Source organism: Lithobates pipiens, unplaced genomic scaffold (assembly GCF_037356315.1).
Source record: "Lithobates pipiens isolate NorthernLeopardFrog02 unplaced genomic scaffold, aLitPip1_a1.2 Scaffold_25, whole genome shotgun sequence".
In the NCBI taxonomy this organism is placed as follows: Eukaryota; Metazoa; Chordata; class Amphibia; order Anura; family Ranidae; genus Lithobates; species Lithobates pipiens.
The window spans coordinates 94,969,179-94,989,028 of NW_027507787.1; the positions used below are offsets into that span (position 1 = coordinate 94,969,179).

General features: G+C 45.5%; 1 protein-coding gene across 1 annotated transcript in view; it reads right to left on the bottom strand.

Annotated features, from left to right (window-relative positions):
- LOC143930420 (membrane-spanning 4-domains subfamily A member 4D-like) overlaps window positions 1-19,850 on the bottom strand; it is a 128,770-nt gene that overhangs the window by 65,036 nt on the left and 43,884 nt on the right. The window contains exons 2-3 of the mRNA XM_077454726.1: window positions 14,581-14,715; window positions 11,443-11,565 (exon numbers count right to left, since the gene is read on the bottom strand). Coding sequence (XP_077310852.1) covers window positions 11,443-11,565; window positions 14,581-14,712 — 255 coding nt within the window. The 5' untranslated portion in view covers window positions 14,713-14,715. The remainder of the gene's footprint in view (window positions 1-11,442; window positions 11,566-14,580; window positions 14,716-19,850) is intronic.

The following is a 19,850-nucleotide window of genomic DNA, read 5'->3' on the forward strand; positions in this document are numbered from 1 at the left end:
TCGCAAGACCCCAAGTTGCATAGGCTCAGGTGTGTCAGACGTGGCCCCGGGTCGGGCGGCAGGTACTGGATGTAAATGGTTTGGGGCCTTTGGAAGCATCCAGGTTGGGCGAGAGAAACCTGTGGCCCTCTCGGCTCTCCTCTCTCTCAGACGACGATCAATCTGTTTAGCCAAGTCAATTAGTGCGTTTAAGGTCTGTGGAACACCGACTCTAGCAAGCTCATCTTTCAAAGAATCAGAGAGTCCCATGCGGAACTGATGACGAAGGGCAGCATCATTCCAGTTCGTATCCGCGCCCCATCGCCTGAACTCGGCCAGATAATCTTCCACTGCCCTTCCCCCCTGCTGGAGGGTCCGCAAGGCGGTTTCTGCAGTCGCTGAAAGTTGGGGATCTTCGTATATTTGAGCCATTGCATCAAAAAAAATGGTAAGATTAGCCAACGCTGCGTCCTTCTGTTCTAATAGGCGGTGGGCCCAGGTCTGGGGGTCTCCAGGGAGTAAAGGGCCTCATCCCCACAACCCTGGCCGGTGGTTGTGGGGGTCTGCGGGCAGGGGGCTTATCAGAATCTGGAAGCCCCCTTTAACAAGGGGACCCCCAGATCTTGCCCCCCATTTGAAATGCTAAGGGGATACAAAAGTACCCCAACCATTTCACAAAGAAAGTGTAAAAAAATGTTAAAACACACACACACACACACACACACACACACACACCGTTGGGAAAAGTCCTTTATTAAAAATTTTAAAAATGTAAAAAAGATTCCAGCGGTGATAATCCACTCTTGCTATCCAGCGATGATCATCCCTCCATGGTCTCCCTCCAGCTCAGCGCATCCATCCTGTCTCCACCGAAGACACTGCCGGAATACCGGCAGCCTGAAACTTCTTAGCTGAGGAGGGCGTGGCCACCCATCACCTGACCCCGCCCCCCTCCGGCGCAAGGGGAAAGCCAGGCTTCCCCAGTGACGTGCGGGTGACCCTGCCCCCTCTGATGTAATGGAAACCTGCATTAAATCAGAGGGGGTAGGGTCACTCGTACATCACTGGGGAAGCCCGGCTTTCCCCTTGTGTCATAGGGGGGTGGGGTCAGGTGATGGGTGGCCCTGCCCTCCTCAGCTAAAAAGTGACAGGCTGCCGGGATTCTCGCAGTGTCTCCGGTGGAGACAGGATGGATGTGCTGCGCTGGAGGGAGAGATCACCTATCGTTGGATCAGGTCACCCATCGCTGAACCGTGGAGAGATGATCATCCATCGCTGGATAGATGGATGAGCTGCGCTGGAGGGAGAGATCACCCATCGCTGTATCAGGTCACCCATCGCTGGACTGCGGAGAGATGATCATCCATCGCTGGATAGCAAGAGTATATTACCACCTCTGGAATCTTTTTTTATTTTTAATAAAGGACTTTTCCCAATGGTGTGTGTGTGTGTGTGTGTTTTTTTCATTTTTACACTTTCTTTGTGAAATGGTAGGGGTACTTTTGTACCCCCTTACCATTTCAAACAGGGGGGGCCGGGATCTGGGGGTCCCCTTGCTAAAGAGGGGTTCTAGATTCTGATAAGCCCCCCACCCGCAAGCCCCCCACAACCACCGGCCAGGGTTGTGGGGATGAGGCCCTTGTCCTCATCATCATGGGGACAAGGTGCTTTGGGGGACCCCAAAGCATCCTCCCAATGTTCAGGGCATGTGGCCTGGTATGGTTCAGGAGGGGGGCGCTCTCTCATCCCCCCTCTTTTCCTGCGGCCTGCCAGGTTGCGTGCTCAGATATCGGGTCTGGTATGGATATTTGGGGGGAACCCCACGTCATTTTTTTTTAAGTTTAATGCGGGGTTCCCCTTAATATCCATACCAGACCTGAATGGCCTGGTAATTGAATTTGGGGGAATCCCACAACCACCGGCCAGGGTTGTGGGGATGAGGCCCTTGTCCTCATCAACATGGGGGCAAGGTGCTTTGGGGGGGACCTCAAAGCATCCTCCCAATGTTGAGGGAGCATGTGGCCTGGTACGGTTCAGGAGGGGGGTGTTCTCTCGCCCCCCCTTTTCCTGCGGCCTGCCAGGGTGCATGCTCGGATAAAGGGTCTGGTATGGATTTTTGGGGGGAAACTCCACGCCATTTAAAAAAAATTGGCGTGGAGTTCCCCTTCAATCCATACCAGACCTGAAGGGCCTGGTAATTGAATTTGGGGGAACCCCACGCTTATCAATGACTTTCAATGACTGTTATCTGTATTACAGGGAGCTGACAATTCATTATAGCCACGACTGCTTTTAAATTACTTTTTTTCCTGCAGAAATGACACTTTGTGCAGGGACAGTTCTAAACACGGGAAACATGTGCCCCTTTACAGGCATACTAAACACACCCCCCAGGTACAAAATTTAAAGGAATATTACACTTTTATTGTTTCACTTTAAGCATTATTAAAATCACTGCTCCCGAAAAAACAGCTGCTTTTAAAACTTTTTTTTGCATTGATACCTGTCCCCTGTGGCAGGACCCAGGTCCCCAAACACTTTTTATGACAATAACTTGCATATAAGCCTTTAAAATTAGCACTTTAACGCGTTTGAACGCCTATTAGCTATCAATAACCTGAAATGCCACAAGTTTGATAAAGTATGGCAAACCTGGTGCAAGAGCTTCAAACCTAGCTCATAGAGTAATACCTTAAATACCTTACCGGCCTCAACGCTGACTTAACCACCTCAATACAGGACACTTAAACCCCCTTCCTTCCCAGACCAATTTTCAGCTTTCAGTGCTCTCTTACTTTGAATGACAATTACTCAGTCATGCTACACTGTAACCAAATGAATTTTTTATCATTTTGTTCACACAAATAGAGCTTTCTTTTGGTGGTATTTATTCACCACTTCATTTATTATTTTTTGTAATATAAGCGAAAAAAGAGCGAATTTTTTGAAAATTTTCTACTTTCTCTTTTAAAAGAAACCAAAAAAATCTAATTTTGGCGAAAATTTAGGCCAAAATGTATTCTACTACATGTCTTTGGTAAAAAAAATCCTGATAAGTGTATGATCATTGGTTTGTGTGAAAGTTATAAAGCCTACAAGCCATGCTATGCATAATTGAAAATGTATCAATCCTAATGCACTGATGGCCTATCTCAGTTCTTGAGGCCCTAAAATGTCAGGACAGTACAATAATCCCCCAAATGACCCCTTTTTGGAAAGAAGACAGTCTGCGGTAATTGGTAAGAGGCGTAGTGAATTTTTTGAAGTTGCAATTTTTTCCCCACAATGCTTTGGAAAATTAAGAAATATATATATATTTTTTTTTTTCACGAAATTGTCATATTTACAAGTTATTTCTCACACATGGTGCAGGCATAATTGCAATTACACCCCAAAATACATTCTGCTATTCGTCCTGAGTATGGAGATACCCCATGTGTCAGACTTTTCCACAGCCTGGCCACATACAGAGGCCCAACATCCATGTAGCACCATCAGGCGTTGAACCTATTACATTTTTGAAGGCCCTGGAGCACCAGGACAATGGAATTACCCACAAAGTGACCCCATTTTGGAAAGAAAACAACCCAATGTATATTCTGTGAGGCATAATGAGTCTTTTGAACATATAATTTCTTTCCACAAGTTTTTGGAAAACGTGGAACGAAAATGAAAACCTATTTTTTTTTCACAAAGTTGTCAATTTAGAAGATCTTTCTAACACATAACATGTACATAGCCAAAATGACACCCCAAAATTCATTCTGCTACTCGTCCTGAGTATGACGATACCCCATGTGTCAGACTTTTCCACAGCCTAGCAACATACAGAGGCCCAACATCCATATAGCACCATCAGGCGTTCTAAAGGCATAAATTACACATTTCATTTCCTGAGTACCTATTACATTTTTGAAGGCCCTGGAGCACCAGGACAATGGAATTACCCACAAAGTGACCCCATTTTGGAAAGAAAACAACCTAATGTATATTCTATGAGGCATAATGAGTCTTTTGAACATGTAATTTCTTTCCACAATTTTTTGGAAAATGTGGAAAGAAAATAAAAACCTATTTTTTTTTCACAAAGTTGTCAATTTAGAAGATCTTTCTAACACATAACATGTACATAGCCAAAATGACACCCCAAAATACATTCTGCTACTCGTCCTGAGTATGGCGATACCCCATGTGTCAGACTTTTCCACAGCCTGGCCGCATACAGAAGCCCAACATACAAGTACCACCTTCAGGCTTCTAACATATAGCATGTACACACCAAGAATTACACACCAAAATACATTCTGCTGAGCAAAGGGTAAAAAAAAGGCTCACCTGTGGTTTTAGCAGACAGGGACACCGTTCCAGAGCAGTCAAAGCATTTTCTAGACAGCCAAAGGAAATGTCCAGGAATTGTCCAGGCAGCAGACAGATATGGAAAATTATGAACATGGTTCAGTACAGTCCAAGGTTTAGCAGGCAGTTCAGGCATTGGCATGTCCAGTTCAGGTGGCAGGCACAGGCATGGCCAGTTTAGGTGGCAGCAGGCGGCACTTTGTACATTGGGCCTTGGTCAGGTAAGACCCGAGGACAGGGGTAGAGGCTTCTTCCCACCCAAATCTCTACGAAGCCTCCGAGTCTCCAGACCCTAATCCGAGAAAACGAAAAACCTGGAGAAAAAGGTTTTCTCCACTCGGAAAACTTTTTCTGGAGCCCCTCACATGTGAGACCCCTGTGCTGTACAGTGGCAGGGCAAATGATCAGTTCAGGAGGCAGGCAAAAAGCATGGTCATTTAACAGGCCGAGGTCAATTCACGTTGAAGGCAGAAATATGTTTGGCAGAGGCATAGTCATTTAACAGTCCGGGTCATACACAGAAATGGCAGAAAGTGGATACTGGAAAGAAATCATCTTCACTTTACTAATAGTTTAGTGAAGTATGATAGCTTCGATAGCAAGTTCCAATGCAGAGGCCTGGCTGGGAGGGACAGTCTGGACAGTAGTATCGGGTGTCACGGCGAATTCCTCTACTTGTACACACACGGCATCTTTTTTGGGGTTTGCGACCTGTTTGGGTAGGAGGGAGGATGTCGGGAAAGTGCCTTTCATGGAGTCTGGCTACTGCATCAGACCGAATTAGTTGAGTGGGTTGGCCATGGGGATAGACAAGGGCTGTGATGACATCTTCTTGGAATCTTAGATAGGTCAGGGAACTTTGGGTGCTCTTAGAAAAAATAATATAAGAATTGAACATGGCCAATTGCATCAAATAAACGGCGACTTTATTGTACCAAAACACTGATCTCCTGGTGGCCAAGTAGGGCTGCATCATCTGGTCATTCATATCCACCCCCCCATGTATAAGTTATACTCGTGGATACATTTTGGCTTCTGGATGGGGCCTTTTCTTCTTTGCAGTTCCACCAAGGTGTCATTGTGTATTGTGGAAAGGATGTAGACATCTCTTTTTTTATCTCTCCACTTCACCGCTAGTACCTCGTCAGTCCGCATACTGGCCATTTCACCCTGTTTTAATTTCTTGGTGACCAATATCTGTGGGAAACCTTTGCGGTTGGTCCGTGCTGTCCCACAGGCCACAGTCTGCTTTAGGTATAGATGGCGGAAAAGTGGGAGACTTGTGTAGAAATTGTCTACATATAGGTGGTAACCTTTCCCAAGCAATGGTTGGATCAGCTGCCAGACAATTTTGCCACTTGTTCCCATGTAGGTAGGGCATCCAGGGGGGTTTAGCTGTCTGTCTTTTCCCTCATAAATTATGAAGTCATATGTGTAACCCGTGGCCCTGTCACACGCCTTATAAAATTTTACCCCACGTCTGGCTCTTTTACTGGGCATGTATTGTTGTATTGCAAGTCGCCCAGTGAAGTGTAATAGGGATTCATCCACACAAATATTTTTATCAGGGGTAAACATCTGTTTGAAACTGGCGGAAAAAAAATTGATTAGGGGCCGAATTTTGAATAATTTATCATAACTGGGATGATTTCGAGGGAGGCATTGGGCATTGTTATTGAAATGTAAAAATCTCATGATCATCTCATAACGGTTTCTGGGCATAATTGATGAATAGACCGGCATGTGGTGGATAGGTTGGGTAGACCAGTAGGAATGGACTTCATTTTTTTTTGTTAGCCCCATGTTGAGGGTTAGGCCAAGGAAAATTTTAAATTCTTCCACGGTGAGGGGTTTCCAAAAAAAAGGACGGGCATAGGAGGAACTGGGATTGTTGGCTATATGTTGGCTGGCATATAGATTACATTGCTCCACAATGTCAGTTAGGAGATCATTGGTAAAAAATAAATGAAAATAATAAAGTGGGGTTACATTTTCCGTCTGTATCTGAGGGCCTGGCTGGGATGTAAAAAGGGGAATAACAGGTTCTACTGACGTATCGGGCAGCCATGTTGGATACAGCAGAACATCTGGAAGGCTAGTATGGGCACTGCCTCGTTGATGGGATGCTCCGTTGCTAGTATCTGGCCTATCTTCAAGGAAGGTTGCAGAACTGCTGGTGGATGCCTGCCTATCCCGGAGTGCTGCGCTGCTGGTGGATGCCTGCATATCATCCTGGAGTGGTGCGTTGCTGTTTGATGTCTGCGCCTGCTCATTTCTCCCGTTTCTCCTTGTTAGGATTCTATCTTCCTCGGTTTCCATCTCTGAGCCACTGCTTTCCACTGGCTCATAATCGCTATCCGAGTCTGATGGAGAGAGTTCCCCGCTACTCTCGTCCGACATACTCTGGAGCATCTGGAAAGCCTCCTCTGCGCTGTACGACCTTTTAGTCATGTTGACGGGCAGATGTCAGATGGCGGGCGGAAGATGTCAGATGGCGGGCGTCAGATGTGCCTGATGGCGGACGTCAGATGGGCCTGATGGCGGGCGTCAGATGGGCCTGATGGCGGGCGTCAGATGGGCCTGATGATGGCGGGCGTCAGATGAGCCTGATGATGGTGGGCGTCAGATGAGCCTGATGATGGCGGGCGTCAGATGAGCCTGATGATGGCGGGCGTCAGATGGGCCTGATGATGGCGGGCGTCAGATGGGCCTGATGATGGCGGGCGTCAGATGGGCCTGATGATGGCGGGCGTCAGATGGGCCTGATGATGGCGGGCGTCAGATGGGCCTGATGATGGCGGGCGTCAGATGCGCCTGGTGATGGCGGGCGTCAGATGCGCCTGGTGATGGCGGGCGTCAGATGCGCCTGGTGATGGCGGGGCAGATGCGCCTGGTGATGGCGGGTCAGATGCGCCTGGTGATGGCGGGTCAGATGCGCCTGGTGATGGCGGGCAGATGCGCCTGGTGATGGCCGGACAGATGCGCCTGGTGATGGCGGGGCAGATGCGCCTGGTGATGGCGGGGCAGATGCGCCTGGTGATGGCGGGGCAGATGCGCCTGGTGATGGCGGGCAGATGCACCTGGTGATGGCGGGGCAGATGCGCCTGGTGATGGCGGGGCAGATGCGCCTGGTGATGGCGGGTCAGATGCGCCTGGTGATGGCGGGTCAGATGCGCCTGGTGATGGCGGGTCAGATGCGCCTGGTGATGGCTGGGCAGATGCGCCTGGTGATGGCGGGTCAGATGCGCCTGGTGATGGCGGGCAGGTGCGCCTGGTGATGGCGGGTGGCTGATGTGTCAGATGGCGGGCCGATGTGCCAGGTGTTTTTGGGGACACTGTGTTTTTGGGGACACTAGCTGGGAGATCAGTGGGTAAACAGCAGACAAACAGCTAGAAAACTCACTGATCTTCCCGGCTGAAGCAAAGATTTCTCTTCCTCTCCTCACTGACAGGTTCTGTGTGAGGAGAGGAAGAGATGAGAGCAGTTACAACTCTCTATTTACATTACATGACGACTGTGATTGGACACAGTCGTCATGTGATCAGGAGGGCCAATCACATGGCCCTCCTGTTGTATTTTTCTCTCCGGTCTCCGGGGGTCTCAGGCAGATCGGGATCGCGCCGCTGCGCGGGCACGTGGCGGCGCGATCACCGGTTATCTGCCGCCCATCCCCCTTTGTTTACTTACGATGGCTGTGATTAGACACAGCCATCGTGCGGATCAGGAGGGCAAATGACATTGCTCTCCTGCCGATCCGAGATGCGGCGTGTGCGGGGGACACGCGCGCACCGGGATCGCGCAGCTGCGCGGGAGCGCGCCCGCGCGATCCCGCTTCTTTGACATGACGTTCAGGAACGTCCTGTCAGGACTAGAGAGCTCCCACCTGGCCGTTTATATGCAGTGGCCGGGTGGGAAGTGGTTAAGAATATTGTATTGATAAGCATACAACTCTTCCTTACTCTGTTGTGCAAGGCATACTGTGTGTAACAATACCTGTTTTCTTGATATTCTTTTTTTTTTTTTCTTTGAAAACCCTTTTCCATGTACCTTGATTCAATGTTTGTGAAAACTTTTTGAAAACCAATAAAAATGTATTGATTCAAAAAAAAAATTAGCACTTTAGATTTCTCCCATAGACTTGTACAGGGTGTTCTGCGGCTTTTTGAATTTACAGCGAACACCCCAAATTGTTTGCTGTTCGGTGAACAGGCAATGTTCGAGTTGAACATGAGTTTGACTCAAACTCGATGCTCATCCCTAGTCTCTTGTATCTAGACAATGTTTGCTTTCCCAAAATTCAACTTTATTGCTATGACCCCTATGTGATAGCTGCCTTTGGTTACTCTTTATGAAGACAGCAGGGATCTACTAGATCTCTTATGGCTTCTCAGCTCTCCAGCCAAGTAAATTGAGCACAAACAGGACCCAATCCGTTAAGCTTTTCTGGGTTTATTGCAGAGGAGAGGAGAACCAATTTTGCAGCCTGCTAAGTTCTTTAGGTAATGTAGCGCTACCCTTGTAAGAGTCGCTAGAATACGCTTTTGCTTTAAAGAGGAACTACAGTCTGCTCACATAATTTGTAATAAAAACATCTTTGCCATTCTGAAGCTGCCCTGCAACCACTTTGCATATTATTTTATATATACTGTGATTCTGTACTTGCCAAAGTAGTAGTAGTCTACTAAGTCTGGCTGCAGCCATTTTAACTGTGGGCAGCTGAAGCTGCTGCCTGTTCACTTTGTGGATTTACACAGACACACAAAGGCACACCCCCAGCTCTGCAGCCCTTTAGCTCTCATTTACCCTCTTATGACTCATCACTCCTCCTTTGCTGGCAAACTCTTATGAGAGTGAGAGAACTGTGCATGATGCCAAAATGCCTAGGCTTTTTACTAGACAAGAAACAGGAAGTGGGCTATATAAGGTATTTACTGACAGAAAAAAAAAGTTTTTATCCAAAGATAAAACAACAAGGGCACAAAGACCAGACTGGATTTTTTCAAGGAAGAGAAACACGTGATAACATGATAAAAAGGCTCTTGCTTATGGGCTATGCCCAAACAGCTAGGATACCAGCATGCCCTCTCTCGGTTGACGTGGAGAAGGCTTTTGATCGGGTCTGGTGGCCTTTCCTCTAGCATTCCTTGAGGTATAGTACGCATAGTAGTCCATTATGTTTCACTTACCTGACACAGGAGCCAGGGATGTCACCGCTGTCCCCTGTAGTACGGAGCGTCCATTTTCTTCTGGGTATCGCTGCTTGGCCACTCACAGCACAGAAGCAGCGATGATGTCACTCTAGCGCATGCACACCGCCCCTAATGGCATAGTGCGCCTGCACGCTGCTGTCTACAGCGCTTGCGCCGTAGACAGCGGTGACTGTCTTTTAGTAAATATCTACTAAATCGTGTAGGTTTAGGAGATATTTCTTGGACCTACAGGTAAGCCTTAATCTAGGCTTACCTGTAGGTAAAAGTGTTTTGTAAGGGTTTACAACCACTCTAAGTATCCATGTATATGTGGCTGGCCTTTATTATATATTTATACTTTTTTAGGCATTTTGGTTTTCATTGTCCAATTCCATATTATCAACCCCCCCTTTCTCCTCCCTTCCCTCTCTTTCTCCCTTCTGTTCAGTGGAGATTTGTCACCTGCCAATTTTCAATTTTGTTGTAGTATTTTTTTTGTTTTAATATCTTATGTACTCTGGTTCTCTTAATGATCAATATATGAATTGTTCTAGTTGGCTCTGTGCTGTGAATATCCAAGCACCTGAAATACTGTATATGGTGACATTGGAGGCATAACGGGTGAGATTAGTCTCTCTTTGGACTCCCTTGCAAGGTATTTTTTCATGTGTGTGCCACATATGTCATTCAGATGTGAAGATGCTCTATTTTAAATATATGCTGCCATTATATGAAATCTCATTTATATGTTTTATTTTTAGATAGTAAGACCTGTTTTCTCTTTCATCAACCCCTGAGTGTCCTAAAAAGAAGCTAGACAGCGAAACGCGTTGACGCACAGGGGCTCACTACCATGTATATCATGGATATTCATCCTTGCCATGTGTTATGTATCTTATGATTTTAATCCTTTATCTCGTGTTACTTTTTTGTACCATGTATTGTTATAAATAAAATATATATTTTTTTGTACCTATTACTGTCCTTGGGCTATTTACATGCCCAATTTTCTCTCTAACAATCCCTTATATGAATCTGGCCATAGGGGTGTTTCACTTATATTTTCCCTATACAATAACTGTCAAATGGAGGAGCCTGCAGTAGGCAGATGGTGTTCATGTCAACCGCATGTGGTGGGAGGCGTGACTGACGATGGATTTACATCGAATTACATTATTTTTTAATAAAGAAATTGTTAAAAACTGTCTCTGTGTTTTTCTTTCTTCTTGACTCTTTTTTGGTGAATGGGTAGGGGTATGGGGGCCCCCCTTGTTAAAGGGGGCTTCCAGATTCCAATAAGCCCCCTGTCCTCACAGTTGTGGGGATGCGGCCCTTGTGCCCATCAACATGCGGACAAGGAGCTTTGGGGTGGGGGCTGCCCCAAAACACCCACCGGACATGTCGCCTAATATGGTTCGGGGGGGGGGGGGCGCTTGCTCGTTTTTTTTAACATTTTCGTATTGTCAGAATTATTTTCTTTACATTCATCTGTTAGTGGAGAAGCACACTAACAGATGATGAGTCATCGGTTGTTAAGGATGCAGGCAGCCGACTTCCTTGCCAACTGCTTAGCAACCAGCTATTCTTCACACAGAATTCAAATCGGTCAACCGATCCGAATTTTAATCTTTCTGAAAAGTTGGAATTCATTAGAAAACAAATAAATGAAACACATTTTAATGAATTTCAACATTTTTTTTTACTATTCGTTACTATTTATTTGGAGATTCGGATACGTCCGAATATCCAAAAATTCATCCAAACTTGTATTAAAACCGGAACGAACTGCACATGTCTAGTAGCCTCACTCTTCAGCAACTCAGAATACCACTGCAAATACCTTACATTTTAAGTGCAACTTGAACCTTACAAACTATATTAATATGATAAATTAAAAGAGCATCTTTTCATACTTACTGCCACAGCTGCCCAAAAGATGATTGCAATTTGCACAGCTATGCTCTGGAGGTAAACGGAATCTGTGAACACCAGCACAATCCCAAATACAATCTGCAGGTAGGCCATCAAAATCTGACTTATCTGAAATTTAAGTCAATAGCCATATTTATGGTTACTTATATACTTATTATATACAATATGCTGTAATTAGGCAATAAATAGCTTACAGTGTCTTTTCAGGCAAAACGTGACAGACAGTCCATTGCAAGGTCAAAATAAGCACATTGACATTATGCTTCTTTCTCATAGTCTTAAATTATAAAATAATTTACCTGGTGATTCTGCCATTCCTCAGAAAATGCAATCAGGAAAAAAGCATGGGACCTTGATGTGAATTTATACCAAGTAGTGAGAGGGCAAAAACATTTGGAGAGCTCGCTGACTCAGGTTAGGCTGCTCACAACAGACAAGACTGCCCTCCTGTAGGTGCCCCAGGTTACCAGAAAAATGCATGCACTAACCCCATAGCAAGAAAACACTTGCCACACATTTGTGGCAGTGTTGAATTGTAAGTCTGTTACTTGCTGCACATTTTCACTGGCCAGTTGTATACTTGCAGAGCACTTGAAGAACAATTTCTAGTTGACTCTTTTCCAATTTGTAGAAAATTTGCGTAGCAAGTCTCTAGCAAGAGCAAAGATGCAGTGGTGAGTCTACAGCAAGAGCTCTGCAAGTCTACAGCATGAAATTTCAGCCATAGTGACCCCTGTGGTGGGAGGACTATTGCACAACATAACTGAACCAGAACTTGCAGCAGACTTGCATAATGTTTGCAAAGAAAGTTGATCGGGAGTCATGCAATGCTAACTTGCTGCAATTGTGCAACAAGCTTGTGAAGCCTGCCGAGCCTAGCTATAGCTTAGCAAGTCATTTTCAAACTTGCAGCACAGCTGCTTGCTATCTGGGAATGGAAGAAGCCATATCTTGATTGCTCACGGAAATACTGCTGTCCAGTAACTCTACGGATCCAGCAATTAGCTTCCCTACAGAGATGAAAAAGGAAAGTTCCATTTTGAATCCATCAAGGTTCTTTTTTTAACTGAAGCCCTGATGAAGAGGGATATTTTTGACCCCCAAAACGTGTTTAATTCTATTTTTAGCATAAACAAATAAATTAATTTGTACTCTTTTATCCTTTAGCCTGGCGCTCTTGCCATTAGTGTATGCATTCCTCTGAATGTGACCTTATTTCCTGAGCAGGCCCAACAACACTATTCTGCAGCTCTTTAAATGGCTGATCCCCCACGCATCGTTGGCCTCCCAGAAGCAGTGTCACCTCATTATTATGCATATTCCCTAGCAGAGCATGCTCACTGCTCCAACAACACTCAGGCACAGGAAAATACAGCTCCACCCTTTCTCCTTCCTTCACTGTATATATGAGTGGTAATTCTGCCCATAATTCAAAATCGAGTAATATGAACAGGGACCTAGGGGTGATATCACCACCACCTCAGACTTCGCTCACATTATATAGTTAGTAAGGTTGAATAAAGACCCCAGTCAAACCAGTTCAACCCGAGTGAGTGTGTACAATTGTCCCTATCCCTGTACATTGTACATCACACAATCACATCGGTCCCTACCTTCAAGGAGCCCACAAACCAAGGTCCCCATTCATATACTGGGGCCAATTTTGGATAGAAGCCAATTGGCCTACCACAGCATATCTTTGGAGTGTGGGAGGAAACCGGAGGAAACCCACGCAGGCACAGGGACAGCATGCAAACTCCAGGCAGGTAGTGTTGTGGTTGGGATATGAACCAGTGACCCTTTTTACTGCTAGGTGAGAGTGCTACCCACTACACCACTGTGCTGCCCTAGTGAAGGAAGGTGAGAGGGTGGCTGTATGGTCCCTAAGCCATTCTGCCTGCAGTTCAAATTTGCGCCAAAACACTTGATGCACTCTTGGGTACCATTCTTTTTAAAGGCACCCCAGATTTTGCAGTGATTGTTGAGTGACAGAATCACACAGCAATCATTGCAAAACATGCGTTTAAAAATGTCGCTAAGCTTGTCTCCTCAAAAGGAACAGGAGCTTCTTTTGGGAGATAAACGTGAAGGGTAGCCCATTGAAGTGAATGAGATGCCAAATGCGTGACACACAGAACTATGTTATAAATAATGGAGCACTCAAGTCTATTTTTTATTAATTCACTGCTCAAAATATAGGTGTTACTCATGCATCTACAATGTTTGAATATACTGAACCTTCCTCACAAACATACATCAGGCGATGTTAGCTACTGTGCAAAATATGCAAAATGATAATATCAAATATACTGTGCCAAAATTGCTATAAAAGTGCAAAAATTGCTATAAAAGTGCAATTAAAGTGCATAAAGTGCTTGATGTTAATAATGAATAATGTGCAGAGAAACACAGAACTATGTGTTTGCGCAAACAAAAATTGCAAGCAGGAACGCTCATTCCCGCTATGTGAATCCCTTAAGCCTCATACACACGATAGGACTTTGTACAAACTTTCCCTTGGATTTTTGTACAAAGGGCGTCGGCCCTGAACTTGTATTGCATACACACAGCAGGACTTTTTCAGCCAACTTTCACCAAATCATGTGGTTTTTCTGCTCTTTACCGCCACCTTTGGTCAACTTCTGTATTGTCGTCTGATGTTTTGCATTGGTTCTGAGCATGCCTGTTTGTACTTTGTACAAAAGTCCTATGGTTTTCTGTACACACGATCAGACTTTGCTCCATCGGACTTTTGTTGCCAGAAAGTTTGTTCGTTCGCACAGCCAACAAAAGTCTGATGAAAACCAAAAAAGTTTGTCCGATGGAGCATACACACGGTCGGATGTTGCTCCAAAACAGCAAATTTGCATGTTTGTTGTCAAAAAGTCTGATCATGTGTATGGGCCTTTAGGGTAACCATTGTCTGCTGCTTTCCAGCATTGAATGTTAGCAGTCACATGACCTCTCCAGCATTGAATGTTAGCAGTCCTTAGCCTTACAAGTATTTTTTGGGGGGGTTTTTTGGGCATGCAACCGCTCAAACACTTTGTAAAACGTATCAAATATTTGCTTTTACCAATGCTATCAACCCCCGAAAAGATAGTTTTACACATGTAAGCTCACCCCAAGAGCCTTTGGTTGCCCTTTCAGAAATATCAGATGAAATGTTGGTTTTGGTGGTGGAGCTGATAGAGGGCCATTCCAAGGGCCAGGAACCATCCTTGGAGCATTTCCTGCCAGGGCCATGTTAGACATTTCCTGTAAGGCAAAAAAAAAATCAGTCAAATTTACCACTTACTATTGAAGAGTTGCCCATTGTTGGAGTTGGGACAAATGATATTCATTACAAATGAATCATTGTTTGCTTGTTTGTTGAGAAAAGTTAGGTTTTAACTATACTTATGTAGCGGTACCCCCATAGGGGCTGCTGAGTGTTGTGGTCTGTCCGTCACCGTGCCCAGCTAGGCACACAGTTCACATCTACTCTCAGGCAGAAAACCAGTCCTTGAACTTTGTTTTTGTATTTTTATTGAGGGTATTTAACTTGGATGGGAATGGGATATTCATGAGATGCCCAACTGATTGCAGAAAATCTATATGGGACCAACTATATACACCTCAAGTATACACAACCTCTTTACTTGATCTCACTCTGCAGCACTTTACTTGACTCTTGATCTCACTCTTTAGGACCAGCTAACATTGATAGATAGGCCTGACACTGGCTCAGCCAGGCCCAAAGTAGATGCCCTTTATAGGCGGGAACCGCGGACTCCTATGGTGTAGAAAAAGGTAGGTAGTCCCAGTTCTAGTTGTCCACGTGGCTACTGAGCCCAGTACCACATCTTCAGACCCTGCCAGCCCTCCTGGCTCCAGCTGCCTCTCTCTCAACTGCCCAATGCCATCACAGTCCACTCCACTGGCTCTGCACCCATCCTAGACTGCTTGCACCCAGTCCTCTCAGGCGTGCCTCCCAGACCTCCCCACTGTTTTACACTCACCAGCCCTCTTGGCTGTGATCTGTTGTTCCTCCCTGGAGACTTGCCTGGCAGTGCTCTCCTACTGTCCTTCCTTGCTCCTATGCCTCCTGTTCAGGACTCCTCCACCTGTTCTCAGAGGGCCCTGTCCTTGCCTGAGCCCAGGTCCAAGGTCACTCCCCCCAGACTGGGGTGCTTCCTCTAGGGCCAAGACAGCCTAGCATTCTATCTCCTGCTTCCACACCAAACAACTCCTCCCCAGCTGGGCTGACCCTGGGTATTTAAGGAGGCCTGCCCCCTGCTAATCCATTAAGCATTAAGCTCCTCAAAATACCCCAGGTAGCTCCACCTTTCCTCTCCTCCTTCCTTTATACAAGATTCTAGAACATTCTCGAAAGAAGTGGGTGGTCTGGGTGAAGCTGCCTGTGGGTCAATCCCAACCCAGATCAAAACAAACAGGCCTGACTGCCAGCCAGTCCTGAAATGTATCTATACTAACAACAACAAAAAATGAATCACTACGACTTCTAGCACACTAGAGGGTGCTACACTTATTTTTACTAAGTATATTAACACTACACAGTAACTGCCTTATTAAAACTCATTAATGAAAAAGAGCTTCAATTGCACAACCTAGGTGAGGTTTAGTGAGATAATATAAATAAATAAATCATCAAATGTTATCAACAAATCAATAAATAATATAAGTGACAAATAGTGTCGTTCATCCCCTAAGGGGAAAACATTTTTAAATTACCCCATGACTGAATCCATAAATAAATAAACAACAGTGTTATGTGAATAAATTAAACAAATGTCCACAGCGTATGAACACACAATTTTATGAATCAGTGGTGGCTATGGATATAGGTCCATATGTTCTGCAGGGTCAAAGCAAAAAACGTCAAAGAATTCCTTCCCAAATGGTGGAAAATAAGCAAACTTTAACTGAACGGCAACAGTTTTTCTTTGCTCTATTTCTTCTAATACAGCCTCCATATGTAATCCTGCAAGCGATATATGAAAATGACCAAATGGCCGCTTACCAGATCCAAGGATCAAATGGGCATATATCAGAATGAACCCTCCACACCGAGCGATATCCCACTCTCTTCCACAGCAAGGATGATCTGCTCTCCAATCAAAGGTGATCACTCTCCTGCTTCATGCTCAGCGGTTTTCCGTCCACACTATTCGCCTGCTTCACTGGTTGTGAGTGTGCGCCAAAAAACTTCCTCCGTCCACCATATAGGGCAAAAAACACTTATATAATGCAATAGGTTTTAACACATCAAAGCTTTTTTATTAAAAAGCCCACAAATGGCCAACAACCAAAGGGGTGTGTAAAAAACACAGCAACACTGCAGCATACAAAAAAAGTTTTTTTCTTAAAATGGTAAAAAAAAAGCGGTGTATCGATATAAACTTCTATATGTTCAGCTGCTCGTGCAGACTGTACCATATGTCTGGTCCTTGACCAGTGCATTCTAGAGCCCTAGGTCAGGTGCAAGGTTTTGCTTATTAGGGCACAGAGCACTGTCAGAGCCCTGATTGGACAAAGTGATGATGATTTTTTTCCAATCATAGTCCTCATAGTCCCACCCCACATTGTAAAAGGTTCCTTCCCATAGGAAGCTTTTGCAGTTTGTTGGAGTGGAGATAGATATAGCAGGGCTCAGTTTACTACTAGTTACTAACTTACTATTAGTTAGTTAGTGTGTTCACTTGTTATGACTCTGAGTATTGTGTTAGTGCAGTGTGTCAGTGTAGTTCAGAGTTTAACACAGCATTGCACAACATTCAGTGCTGTATATCCCTTTTCTTTTTGGTTGCTGCATAGTTACATAGTTAGTAAGGTTGAATAAAGACACCAGCCCATCCAGTTCAACCTGAGTAAGGTGTCTACAAATGTCCCTATCCCTGTACATTGCATACTCACATCGGTCCCTACCTTCAAGGAGCCCACAATCCAAGGTCCCCATTCATATACTAGGGCCAATTTTGGATAGAAGCCAATTGACCTACCTGCATGTCTTTGGAGTATGGGAGGAAATCGGAGTACCTGGAGGAAACCCACACAGGCACAGGGAGAACATGCAAACTCCAGGTAGGTGGTGTCGTGGTTGGGAGTTGAACCAGCGACCCTTTTTACTGCTAGGTGAGAGTGCTAACCACTACACCTTGTCGCCCGTGCATGTTTTTTTTTTTGCCTTTTTTTTGTCCCCTTCCAATTCCCTTGTTTTAAATTGTCAGCTGCAGTTTTTCTGACTGCGACACTGGTGTTCCCCTTTTTAATTTTCTTTATAGTTTTTACATTTCTGTCAGTGGCAGTCCTCAATTTAAAGTGCACCAAACGCCACTTTTCAATAAAGCGTATCCAATCACACATTCCCCAATTTCTATTAAATGTGGGTAATAAGCCCCCCCACTCCCCATGCCACTATGAGGTGACCAGCAGCGTCTGTGTCCAGGGGGATGTGGTCCATCCTCAGGCAGGGCACTTTTGTCTCTGTTTAATGATGTTGGCGTGCTATCCAGCCACATCATACAGAGGACCTGGTGGGCTGTTTTACTAAACCATCTTCATCCTCCTTATCCTCTGTGACCCAAGCTGACACTAGTGCGCAGTCCACTGCAGCTGCCAGAGCAGCTTATTCTGCCTCCTTGTCCACACCTTCTTCTTCCATAGCTTCTTGAGGATGTGCAGACATTACATGATTCTGATGTTCATTCTGAGGTAGAGGAAGGGAGTAACATCTGCCTACAGAGAGGGGAGAACACTTATAAACAACAAATTAGCAGTTATGTTTCCCCAGCCACAGCGTATTGCCAAGTTGGCTCCAGTGATGTTGAAGATGGAGAGGATGATGATGATGAAGTCACTGATGCAACTTGTGTGTCAGATAGAGCAGAGGAGGAAAGTGAGGGCGAGGCACAACCCAAATGAGACAGGATGTCCTCTAGAGGCAGCCATCATGGCAGAGTAGAGAGCAGCCACCCTATTCCATCAAATTGTGAAGCTGTTATCTCCCGGTCCACTTTCCACAGCTTAGCTGTGTGGACCTTTTTTTAGCACATGTGCAGCCAATCGCATTGTTGCAATTTGCAATCTCTGCCACATGCAGATCAAGCATGGCAAAAACACCAGCCATACTAGAGCCACGTGCTTGACAAGGCATTTAACATCCCACCAATCAATTCTTCTCCTCCCCACTCCTCACCTTTCAGGTCTACCCCTGCTATATCTCATGACCTCTCAGCAGCCTCCACTGACAGGGATGATGGTATAGCAAAGGGTGTCACAGGTCCTTGAAACACATCTGCCAGCAGCACACCACCAGCTGTAGAGTATAGCAGGCAAATGTCTCTGCTGTAGCGAAAAATGAAATAACCCTCCCTGCCACTCATATGCCCAGTGTTTAGATTCCAGCTTGTCAAAATTGCTGGCTTTACAACTCCTGCTTTCCATCTGATGGATTCTGGCCGCTTCCCTGAATTTGCAGAATGTGCTGTACCACAATGGCAGGTTCCCAGTCGCCAGTTCTTTACATGTGGAGCCATGCCAGCTCTATATCATCACGTTAAAGGCAATGTTTTGGAATGTTGTGCAAGGCAGTCAGCCACAAAGTCCACATTACATGGCACATGTCCTCAATTTTCTCATGCAGCATTTCTTAAACCAGTGCCCAGGTTTGCAAGGAAGGCCAGAAGAGTCTATAGCCATTTCAGGCAGTCAAAAAACGCCAATGTTGGGTTGGCTGAAATTCAGCAGAGATTCCACCTGCCGTGGCATGCCCACCAGGTGGAACTCAACTTTGGCAATGCTGCAGCAGCGAGTATCTGTGTCCATTTGAGGAGGCCACAAGTATGATGAGCAGTGACAATGCATGCATCAGTGACACAATCACTCTTCTGTCCCTGCTGGAGCATACTCTGCGTGGCATTATGGACAGGGCATTCGAGGCAGAGCAGCAGGAGGAAGAGGAGGACTTCCTTGGCTCGCAAGGCCCACTTTATGCAGACACGAGAAGGAGGAGGAGGATTCTGGCAGTTTTGGAGGCATAGAAGCAGAGGAAGACATATGTCAAACCTTAAGAGATGGTTTTCAGTCCCCTGAAACCTTGGGAGTAGTATATGGCTAGTAGTACATGGCTGAGGCAGCTCCAGATACTGTAATCCTAAGTGACCCTGAGGACTCTGCTTCTCATGGCTCCGCAAACTTGCCGTGTATAGGTTCCCTTATTCTTCCCAAGCCCAAGAATTTGAGGCATTAAGGATAAAGTTCATTATCGGTTGGCAACCCACCTTAACCACCATTACAGGGGAAAGTCTTGGGACTCATCCTGCCCTTGCAAAGGGAGCACAGGATGAAATATCTTGAACAGCAGAAAAGAAAAAAGACTGCGCTCAAAATAG